Source organism: Hyaena hyaena, unplaced genomic scaffold (genome assembly GCF_003009895.1).
Source record: "Hyaena hyaena isolate Hyena2069 unplaced genomic scaffold, ASM300989v1 scaffold_257, whole genome shotgun sequence".
Lineage (NCBI taxonomy): Eukaryota > Metazoa > Chordata > Mammalia > Carnivora > Hyaenidae > Hyaena > Hyaena hyaena.
In genome coordinates this window covers 416,071-428,552 of record NW_024080889.1, presented here as the reverse complement: position 1 = coordinate 428,552, position 12,482 = coordinate 416,071, and the positions used below count along the sequence as shown (strand labels likewise).

General features: G+C 37.5%; 1 protein-coding gene across 4 annotated transcripts in view; it reads right to left on the bottom strand.

Annotated features, from left to right (window-relative positions):
- FAF1 (Fas associated factor 1) overlaps positions 1–12,482 on the bottom strand; it is a 451,681-nt gene that overhangs the window by 88,681 nt on the left and 350,518 nt on the right. For all 4 annotated transcript variants that reach the window (XM_039245398.1, XM_039245400.1, XM_039245401.1 and 1 more), the window contains one exon: positions 5,490–5,626. In XM_039245398.1, the coding sequence (XP_039101329.1) occupies positions 5,490–5,626 (137 nt within the window). The remainder of the gene's footprint in view (positions 1–5,489; positions 5,627–12,482) is intronic.

Here is a 12,482-nt window from a genome sequence, read left to right as displayed (position 1 = left end):
TCTTTTCTTTCAAAACTATAGGCAAAAGTGCCCATCTTTCTCCAGCGCTTGAGAAGGGTCTTCTTGTGTCACTGATGAAACAGGACAACAAAGAACAAGCATCCTTGCTGGTGTTATTCTAGAGCAGAGCTAGACTAACATGACCTTTCAATGGTCCTTTTCTCTATTTTCCTTATGACCAATGGCAGCAGGTTAGGAAGCATCTGTGGTCCTTAGTAAAAGAAACAATCTATATCAGTCACATCAACATTAGTCTCTCTCCCTCTCTCTTTTTAAATAGTTTATTGTCAAGTTGGTTTCCATATAACACCCAGTGCTCATCCCCATAAGTGCCCTCCTCCGTGCCCATCACCCCCCTTCCCTTCTCCCCACCCTCATCAGTCCTTAGTTTGTTCTCAGCATTCAAGATTCTCTCAAGGTTTGCCTCCCTCCCTCTCCCCAACTATTTCCCCCCCTACTTCTCCCCCATTGTCCTCTGTTAAGTTCCTCCTAATCCTCCTATACGTGCAAACATATGGCAGCTGCCCTTCTCCGCCTGACTTATTTCGCTCAGCATAACACCCTCAAGATCCATCCATGTTGCTACACATGGCCAGATTTCATTCTTTCTCATTGCCATGTAGTATTCCATTGTATAGATGAACCACATCTTCTTGATCCATTCGTCCGTTGATGGACACTTAGGCTCTTTCCATGTTTTGGCTATTGTTGAGAGTGCTGCTATGAACATTGGGGTCCATGTGCCTCTATGCAGCAGCACTCCTATATCCCTTGGGTAAATTCCTAGCAGTGCTATTGCTGGGTCATAGGGGAGTTCTATTGTTAGTTTCCTGAGGAACCTCCACACTGTTTTCCAGAGGGGCTGTACCAGTTTACATTCCCACCAACAGTGTAGGAGGGTGCCCATTTCTCCACATCCTCTCCAGCATCTAGAGTCCTCTGATTTGCTCATTTTAGCCACGCTGACCGGTGTGAGGTGGTATCTCAGTGTGGTTTTGATTTGTATTTCCCTGATGAGGAGGGATGCTGAGCATCGTTTCATGTGTCTGTTGGCCATCTGGATGTCCTCTTTGGAGAAGTGTCTGTTCATATCTTCTGCCCATTTTTTCACTGGGTTGTTTGTTTTTCGGATGTGGAGTTTGGTGAGTTCCTTATAGATTTGGGATACTAGCCCTTTATCTGATATGTCGTTTGCAACTATCTTTTCCCATTCTGTCAGTTGCCTATTAGTTTTATTGTTTCCTTTGCCAGCACTAGTCTCTCAATAAATAACAAATATTATCTTGGTGTGATGCCATGGTACTGAGAAAGCAGAGCTGGTTTTATAGTTACAGTTCTAACCTAGCGCCACTACTTAAAAACTATATGTTCTAGTATCTAGAACTGCCTAGCATGTGACAAGGGCTTAATAACTATTCACTTAGTAAGTGAGTAAATAAGTGACTGACTATAGCTCTCTGAGTATCAACTTCCTTATCAGCAGAGTGAAGATAACAATGAACACAGAATATACACAATCACTGGTAGTTTATTAAGAATAGATACAACAAGTGGAAAAAGTTTAGGAGAATCTTCAATGGAGATTTTGATACTGCGCAAATCTTTGAGTTTCCCTTTCTTATTTGAAGACTGTAGTGACTAAGACTCAGAGCACAGGATATGAGTTCTTATGTTTGTTTATTTATTTTGAATGAGAGAGGGAGAGAGAATATCTCAAGCAGGTTCTGGGAGGTCAGGCCAAAGCCTGATGCGGGCTCAATCCCACAAACTGTGACCTGAGTTGAAATCAAGAATCAGACACTTAACTGAGTGAGCGACCCAGGTGCCTTGGGATAGGAGCTCTTAATGGAGGGTACCAGAGAGGTGATTACATAATGGCCAGTATGTAATCAGGCTTTTTCAGGCTTAAGCCTGCTTGTCAACTATGCTTCAGATCTAACTGTAAGGATTCACTGCCAAACTGGAGAAAATGTACCAATTAATGCAGTTTTGAACAAGTTTTTTTCTTTATAGCCTATTGTAGTGGTTATAAAACTTTTGCTTTCAGAACTCATTTATACCCTTACCAACTACTGAGATTCCCAAATAATTTTTATGTGGGTTATTGTTATCAACATTTATTGTGTTAGAAATTAAATTTTAAATACTTAAAGCATATTTATCATTCATTTAAAAGTAACATTAATAAACCCATTACATGTTAATATAAGAACCACATTTTTATGAAAAATGGTTCCATGTTCCAAATGAGAAAGCTTAGCAAGAAGAATAGTATTGTTTTAACAATTTTGGAAATGTCCTTAATGTCTGGCTTAATAGAACATACTGGATTCTCATATTTACTTCTATATTAAACCGGTTAAAATACGTTGTCTTACATCTTAGTTGAAATTTATGAAGCAAATATGGCCTCATATAGATATGTAGTTGAAAAAGAGGAGTATTTTAATAAATAATTTTAAATGTTCTTTGATACACCTAAACTGACAAGTAGAAGTTTCTTCAAGTAAGTGAAGAATTTGAAAGCATTAATGAACTGTTTGCACTTCGTAATATTAAGGTCCACTGACCTATTTTGTCTTTGGATGGACCTTTTATCTATGCATGATTTTACAACATCATGCATTGGTTAAGTGGAAAATACTGGTTCACTGACTTATGCATTTCTCCTCAGTACTGACATACCTAATACCTATGATATTAAAAATCACATTTGTTAACATTATAACTGATGTCATCAGAAAATTATTTAAGCTGTCAATCTTATGGTGGAGGACACAACATCTTGCTTAAAAGCTCAAATTTTATCATTGGCAACAAGTACCATCAGTAATACCCAGGCTATCTAAGTATAGTTTGTCAGTATTTTCAAGCAAAAATGATGTTCTGTAAGAAAAAATGCTGCACAGCAAAGGAAACAACCCACAAAACTAATAGGCAGCCAACGGAATGGGAAAAGATAGTTGCAAATGACATATCAGATAAAGGGTTAATATCCAAAATCTATAAGGAACTCACCAAACTCCACATCCAAAAAACAAACAACCCAGTGAAGAAATGGGCAGGAGATAGGAACAGACACTTCTCCAAAGAGGACATCCAGATGGCCAACAGACACATGAAACGATGCTCAGCATCCCTCCTCATCAGGGAAATACAAATCAAAACCACACTGAGATACCACCTCACACCGGTCAGCGTGGCTAAAATGAGCAAATCAGAGGACTCTAGATGCTGGAGAGGATGTGGAGAAACGAGCACCCTCCTACACTGTTGGTGGGAATGTAAACTGGTACAGCCCCTCTGGAAAACAGTGTGGAGGTTCCTCAGGAAACTAACAATAGAACTCCCCTATGACCCAGCAATAGCACTGCTAGGAATTTACCCAAGGGATACAGAAATGCTGAGGCATAGGAGCACATGGACCCCAATGTTCATAGCAGCACTCTCCACAATAGCCAAAACATGGAAAGAGCCTAAGTGTCCATCAACGGACGAATGGATCAAGAAGATGTGGTTTATCTATACCATGGAATACTACATGGCAATGAGAAAGAATGAAATCTGGCCATGTGTAGAAACACGGATGGACCTTGAGGGTGTTATGCTGAGCAAAATAAGTCAGGCAGAGAAGGACAAATATCAAATGTTTGCACATATAGGAGGATTAGGTGAACTTAACTGAGGAACAAGGGGGAGAAGAAGGAGGGAAATGGTGGGGGAAAGGGAGAGAGGCAAACCTTGAGAGACTCTTGAATGCTGACAAAAACTGAGGACTGATGGATGTAGGAGGGGGATGGGCATGGAGTAGGGCACTTGTGGGGATGAGCACTGGGTGTTATGTGGAAACTAATTTGACAATAAACTATTTGTAAAAAAAAAGAAAAGAAAGAAAAAAAAGAAAAAATGACTAGTTCAGCTCAAGCAACCACACAAGTGCTTTTCTTTGAGACTACCCTTGTACTCTGAAATGGTGTTATCTATACCTCTCATTGTGTCACACAAACTGTAAAAAGGGTAAAAATTTAATACAATAATTTTCAAATTGCACATAATAACGAATAGAATTATTAGTATAGTTTTGATCATGACCTTGATTTGTCTGAAGGTGCCAGTTTTACACAACCTTGATTTTGTGCTACCAGTGCACATGGAAACATAGTAAAAAAAGGAAAAAAAAAGAAAAAATAAAGGCAAAAAAGAAAAGTCTTGTCACATGAAAACAATTTGACATCACAGATCCAATGAAAGTGTCTAGAGGACCTCCAGGATCCATGGACCACATTTTGAGAACCACTCTCTATAATAATATTGCCTGTGACAGGGAAAACAGGAATGAAATGAAATATTATCTTCATTATCCATTTACCCTATGTAATTCATTCCCCCAGAAGAGCTTCTTTACAATTATTTATGAAACTCAATGCTCTAGTTACAGGGCAAACGAAAAATACCAGAGATTTTATTTTGAGTTTTAAAGGCACTAGAATTTACACCATGCCCCGCCATCATATTAACTGCTATAGAACTTTTGACTGAAATACAGGTAGAAAAAAAGTAACTCAGGGTTTACTGGGGGGGTCTCAGTCAGTTAAGTGACTGACTCTTGGTTTCAGCTCACGTCATGATCTCATGGTTAGTGAGTTCGAGCCCCATACTGGGCTCTGCACTGACATCCCAGAGCCTCCCTGAGATTCTCTCTCTCGCGCTCTCTCTGACTCTCATTTGCTAGTGCTCATGCACAGGCTCTTTCTCTCTCTCTCAAATAAATAAACCAAAAAAAAAAAAAAAAGTATCTCAGATACAAGCTTTAGCTTGGGACACTTGAAACATCTTTTCACTATGGCATAGAAAAGATATATTGTTTTCAATTTAGGCTATTTTATAAATAATAATCTTATAATAATCCTTGAGTTATATCAGTAACAGTTTAAAAACATAACTTTTTTTTGTTTGTATAGAGTATGCAATGTGATTAAACTTACAGACATCCTATGGCTTCACGTCTTAGTACTGCATCCTAACATGGATTCACACAAATAAGGATGTACCAGCAACCATTTGTGAACAATTAATTTGTAATACCCAGTCACTGGTTTTTTGTAGATAAGTAAAAGATCAGCATTTCTTTCAATTAATCAACCTTACAGCAAGAAATCAATATATGTATAAGAAATGTCATATTTGACAAGTGATTATGACTTAATTGTTGGAGAATTTAGCAATTTGGAACAATTAACATGATTATGCTATGTCCCAAGGGTTGTGCAATTTTATTAAGAAATTTCTGTTGGAATTTAATGCAGCATATTTCATTTTTCAGAGAACCTATACTTTTTGAAGATATTCTTCTTTAGGATATTCTATGTTTTAAAACACAAAGACGTTCACCAATATAGAGAATTACTGTCAACTTTGATGGTAAATATATTGTAAGGTTATCTCATACACAAGAAGACACTCTACTCCCTTTGTGACATGTACATTACCTTGTATCACATTTAACACTTCATTAGATGAACGCTTTCCCATAATAATCAGAAAAAGTGGAAACTGATCTGTTTTTTGAGTCCGAATGGTTTGTGCAACAACACTGCCAAAATGTCTATTGCACATTGTCAGAAATCTAAAATGAGAAAAAAGTCAAAGTCAGTTTCATTTTTGAGAGTTTAATAAACTTACTAGTTCTCCAACAACAAAAAATCACTGTTTTACTAATTATGTTACAATTAGATAGCCTGTCTGATATCAGTATATACAATCCTGCTATATTTAGTTTTCAACGATATCTTAAACGATACAGAAATGATTATCATATAGGAAAGCAGGCAGCACTCCCTAAATGCTGGCTGGCAGCGGACAGCATGGGACAGTCTTAAACACTGCAAGCTATACTGCCCTAAACAATGAGAAAAACAAACAAAATGAATTTTAAGAGGAAAGAATTTCTTAAATACAAATACCGTGTGGTACAAAGTTAAATTGACTGGCAGCATCCCAGACTAAACAGGATTTAGCAACATTTCACAAGTCTTTAGCATCAAGAATTGTACTTTAGAATTGTGTTTTCTCCAGTAGTAGCAGGTCTTCTAGTTTCATACTTACCATGGGATAAAAATAATAATTCTAAGCTTTTGACCAAAAAAGCTCAGAGATATTAGCATACTGAAGTCTAGCATTAGTATTCTTAACACGATCTGGAATAAATGAAAAAACTGATAAAGCTTTTCTCTTCTATTAGAGGACTGTTTGAAATTAGCATTTCTTTCAAGAGAAAAGGGTAGCTTATGATATGTTTTCAGATCTGATGGTAAAAAGTAAATGTCATAATAATAATGAATTATGAAAGACCAAATGCAAATATAGAATGCTTTAATAAGATCCAATTTAATAAAGTCTGTAAAAATAATGGACTTTTAATAACACAGGTCACAAAAGGCAAAACAGTGGAAATTCTGGGGACTAGCCACTGGTACTGGCTTATTAATTCTTAATTATGTTCATGAAAGGCAACTTAAATCGTGTGTTTTCTTATGCCTTATGATAATATTTTAGGTAACAACTCCTCTGAAATGTATGTCCTAGCTGATGAGCAAAATCCTGTTGTCACATGCATTAGAAGGTAAATCTATTTGAAAAGACAAACAGCATTAAAATGTCATGTGCTCAGATTCATTTGATATCCAAATTCAAAACAGAATCAAACCTCTTAATTTTTAAAGCCCATATATCTCTTGTCTATAGAAATTCATCCCAGAAATTTAGGTTGAATCCTCCACAAAACCTGTGCTGTGACTATAGGAAGTAGACCATGTTAAGGGCCACGAGAGCTGTCAGCAAGAGTGTCAAGACAAGTTAGCACCACAGCAATAAGTTCATTGGGAGGCAGTTTCATATATATATATTTAGAGCAGCAATAACTAGACCTCATGGCAATTTGAAATGACAAGGACCTAAGAAATCCATTATTGGCCATGAAATATCAGTTTTTCCATGAAAATTCAGATCTTCACATTCCAGAACTATTATACGATAAAAGGTGCTCAAGTAGCCAAAGCCTCCAGTACCAAATTTCACACCTGTATAGTTTTAATTCATCAGTGGAGATCTGCAGATCAGGACACTCGGACATTAGGATGTCATTTTTCTTTCTGCTCTTACTAAAATATTTGAGGCCAATCTTGACCCTGATTTGATCATTGGCAACCTCTGAATTTAAAGATATCAAAGAACAATTGGAATGTCATTCCCTACAAAAGGGAGAAAATAAGTCCTTCTTGCTTTCACATCACTGGATCAAGTGGATATCACAGCACTAACCTCACAAGTGATATTAAATATTACCTAAACAGGATACTCCCAAAAAAGGAAGGGAGGAAAGAAGTCAGGAAGGAAAGAAGGAGAAAAAAAACGAAAGCAGGCAAGCAGGCAGGTTGGTTAGCTTAGTGGCTTAAAGTATTCAATTTCAAGACAATTTGCCTGGAAACTGTGTACTTCCCAAATTGTCATTTTATGAAAATGAGCGAGAAGGGAAAATAATTATGAAAATATAGGTATCTTCTTGAGTTTAAATTAATATACAACACACATTTCAAAACTTCACAAAATGTATTCAATAGAAATACAGCCTTCAAAGGCACATTAGCTGTTCAATTAACTATAAAAAACAACAAAGTGATCAGTCTTCTAGCAGGTATTGGCAAATCATTCTAATGTTTTGGAAGTAGTTGAGAAATACACAGGAATCCCACAGCCAGTTGATGCTTTCTAGTGGCCTTAACTAACAATTTGTTCTAATCAAAGAGAGACTTTGTTAAATTTTTAATTAATCTAATTAATCTTCCTAAGATCTGAATCATGTTTACTTTGAGATTTTCAAATTACAATCAATGAGAGCCACCTATAGGGCCAATAGACAGCCAAGCCCCAAATTACAAAATTCCTACTTGTCAGTTCCTTCTACTACAATTTACAAGATTTCACCATGCAGATATCACATCCTTCTCATGGCTAGGAGACTCTGCTTCTTCCTCTCAATATCATAGCACAAAGTTACCATTCATAGCACACTACCAGCAGCAAAAATCTATTTCAGAACGTTAGCACAAAAATAGACAAGGGAAAAACAAATTGTTTCAAGAAAAAAATGTGGTTCTCAGAATTGTGTGGCATTTTCTTCCTTTCTAAAGAGATAAAAGTGTGCTAGTGCATCTAATGGCAGCACCAAACTTGTCAGCCTAGCTGCATATGGTGTTCATGAGAGTCAGGTTTCACGAAGGGATAAATGGTTTCAACGGCAATTGGATTCCTACAAATCAAACCCAGAAGGGGAAGCAATGGCAACTGTTCCATGGAAAGGAGAAATGGCTTTGTTTTTTAATTATATAAGCTTTAAATAAATGAAACAACTTACTCTAGATATATCTAATTAAGGAGAGGGAATAAGTTCCCATATCAACCCTCCAAAACAAAAAGCTAAAATGACAAATTTAAAAGACAATGGGATCAGTTTCTTGATTTCTCTTTCTGTTGCTTCATTATTGGTGTATAAAAATGCAACTGATTTCGGTACATTGATTTTGTACCCTGCAACTTTGCTGAATTCATGGATCAGTTCTAGTAGGCTTCTGGTGGGTCTGTTGGGTTTTCTATGTAGAGTATCATGTCAGCTGCGAAAAGTGAAAGTCTGACTTCTTCTTTGCCAATTCTGATGCCTTTTGTTTCCTTTTGTTGTCTGATGGCTTGTGATAGGACTCCCAGCACTACATTAAACAACAGTAGTGAGAGTGGACATCCCTGCCGTGTTCCTGATCTCAGGGGGGAAGCTCTCAATTTTTCCCCATTAAGGATATTAGCTGAGGGCTTCTCACAGATGGCTTTTATGATGTTTAAGTAAGTTCCTTCTATTCCAACTTTCTCGAGGGTCTTTATTAAGAAGGGATGCTATATTTTGTCAAATGCTTTTTCTGCATCTATTGACAGGATCATATGGTTTTTATCTTTTCTTTTGTTAATGTGTTTTATCATATTTATTGATTTGTTAATATTGAACCAGTTCTGTAACCCAGGAATGAATCCCACTTGATCATGGTGGATAATTCTTTTTATGTGCTGTTGGATTCAATTTGCAAGTATCTTGTTGAGGATTTTAGAAAACTTATGAAGGAAATTGAAGAAGACACAAAAACTGGAAAAACATTCCATGCTCATGGGTCAGAAGAAAAAATATTGTTAAAATGTCATTACTACCCAAAGCAATCTACACATTCAATGCAATCCCAATCAAAATTGCACTAGCATTCTTCTCAAAACTAGAACAAACTATCCTAAAATTTGTATGGAACCACAAAACACCCGGAATAGCCAAAGTAATATTGAAGAAGAAAACCAAAACGGGAGGCATCACCATCCCAGACTTTAGCCTCTACTACAAAACTGTAATCATCAAGACAGTATGGCTTAACCGACTGAGCCACCCAGGTGCCCCTATAAGACAGTATGGTATTGGCACAAAAGCAGACACATAGACCAATGGAATAGAATAGAGAACCCAGAATTGGACCCACAAATGTATGGCCAACTGATCTTTGACAAAGCAGGAAAGAATATCCAGTGGAAAAAAGACAGTCTCTTTAGCAAATGGTGCTGAGAGAAGTGGACAACAACATGCAGAGGATTGAAACTAGATCATTTTCTCACACCATACACAAAAATAAACTCAAAATGGATAAAGGACCTGAATGTGAGACAGGAAGCCATCAAAACCCTAGAGGAGAAAGCAGGAAACAACCTTCTTGACCTCAACCGCAGCAATTTCTTACTTGACACATCCCCAAAGGCAAGGGAATCGAGAGCAAAGATGAACTATTGGGACCTCATCAAGATTAAAATTCTGCACAGCAAAGGAAACAATAAAACTAATAGGCAACTGACAGAATGGGAAAAGATAGTTGCAAATGACATATCAGATAAGGGCTAGTATCCAAATCTATAAGGAACTCACCAAACCCCACTCCTGAAAAACAAATAATCCCAGTGAAGAAATGGGCAGAAGATATGAACAGACACTTCTTCAAAGAGGACATCCAGATGGCCAACAGACACATGAAACGATGCTCAGCATCCCTCCTCATCAGGGAAATACAAATCAAAACCACACTGAGATACCACCTCACGCCGGTCAGCGTGGCTAAAATGAGCAAATCAGAGGACTCTAGATGCTGGCGAGGATGTGGAGAAATGGCCACCCTCCTACACTGTTGGTGGGAATGTAAACTGGTACAGCCCCTCTGGAAAACAGTGTGGAGGTTCCTCAGGAAACTAACAATAGAACTCCCCTAAGACCCAGCAATAGCACTGCTAGGAATTTACCCAAGGGATATAGGAGTGCTGCTGCATAGAGGCACATGGACCCCAATGTTCACAGCAGCACTCTCCACAATAGCCAAAACATGGAAAGAGCCTAAGTGTCCATCAACGGACGAATGGATCAAGAAGATGTGGTTCATCTATACAATGGAATACTACATGGCAATGAGAAAGAATGAAATCTGGCCATGTGTAGCAACATGGATGGATCTTGAGGGTGTTATGCTGAGCGAAATAAGTCAGGCGGAGAAGGGCAGCTACCATATGTTTGCACGTATAGGTGGATTAGGAGGAACTTAACAGAGGACGATGGGGGAGAAGTAGGGGGGGAAATAGTTGGGGAGAGGGAGGGAGGCAAACCTTGAGAGAATCTTGAATGCTGAGAACAAACTAAGGACTGATGAGGGTGGGGAGAAGGGAAGTGAGGTGATGGGCATGGAGGAGGGCACTTGTGGGGATGAGCACTGGGTGTTATATGGAAACCAACTTGATAATAAACTATTGAAGAAAAAAAATTTAAAAAAATAAATAAAAGACAAAGAATGAAGGTGGGAGGAAGGGAGTTAAGGAGGAAGGGGAAGAAGAAGGAAGGGCTGATAAAAATGAATGAAGAGAAAACAGTTAATCACAAATCAGGTATAATAAAGCAATTCATTGGTAGGGGCCTGGGTGATGGTGGTGGTGGGGGAAGTGAGTGAGAGGTCTCAAACTTTGGCCTTGCAGAGGAAACAAAATATAATTAGCAGATCATATTCACTAGCTCTTCCTCTCAGAAATCTAAAAGTAGAAAGATACAGTCTTATCTTTTAATCTAAAGTTTGGGAAGAAAAAAAGCAGAACATCTATGATAATAATGGCTAGCATATATTAATCATTAGTAAAATTTTCAGTCTCTGAAGCACAGATCTTTTCTATCTTGCTAATGGAAACCAGGATTACTAATAAATCAGATATGGGAAAAAGTAATCTCATTTTAATTCAAAACAGGATATAGTTTAGTTTCTTTCAATCAAATTCATAATTAAATGAGTCACTGACTTTTACTAAGTTGTACTCCATCATAAGATATATACTAGAAGAAACACAGCAATTTAGGAATGGTGAAATTACACAAACATTTACTATCTATTATATATCAGGTAATATAAAAGGAGGCACGTCTAATAAAAAATGGAGGCTAAAAACTGCTAATGACTCTGTGAGACTTCCTGATAATTACATTTCGATATGACTTCCAAAGGAACCTCAGATGTAAAATGGGAGTAGCACCTTTAAAACATTTATATTCTTGTAAGATACAAAAAGCACTCAGAATTATGTTCAAATTATGATATGCCTTAAAATTGGTAGCTATTTTATTATTAATTACATAATGATACTTAATATATTTATCATAACTGCACTTTCAGGATTAAAATGAAAGCTTTTGGGGCCAAATCTTTTGGCTCAGTTGGTTAAGTGTCTGACTTCGGCTCAGGTCACTATCTCGTGGTTTGTGAGTTTGAGCCCTGTGTTGGACTCTGTGCTGACGGCTTGGAGCCTGGAGCCTGTTTCAAATTGTGTCTCCCTCTCTTTCTCTGCCATTCCCTTGCTTGTGTTCTGTCTCTCAAAATAAATACACATTAAAACATTTTTTAAAAAATTAAAAAACAATTAAATGATAGCTTATACCTATGAGCTAACACTGAAAGATCTTTTGCATAGTAAGACTTGTTGACTAAAAACCAAAATAAACGATTGGGACCTCATCAAGATTAAAAGCTTCTGCACAGTAAAGGAAACAACCCCCAAAACTAATAGGCAACCAACTGAATGGGAAAAGATAGTTGCAAATGACATATCAGATAAAGGGTTAATATCCATAATCTATAAGGAACTCACCAAACTCCACACCCAAAAAACAAACAACCCAGTGAAGAAATGGGCAGAAGATATGAACGAACAGACACTTCTCCAAAGAGGACATCCAGATGGCTAACAGACACATGAAACGATGCTCAGCATCCCTCCTCATCAGGCAAATACAAATCAAAACCACACTGAGATACCACCTCACGCCAGTCAGAGTGGCTAAAATGAGCAAATCAGAGAACTCTAGATGCTGGCGAGGATGT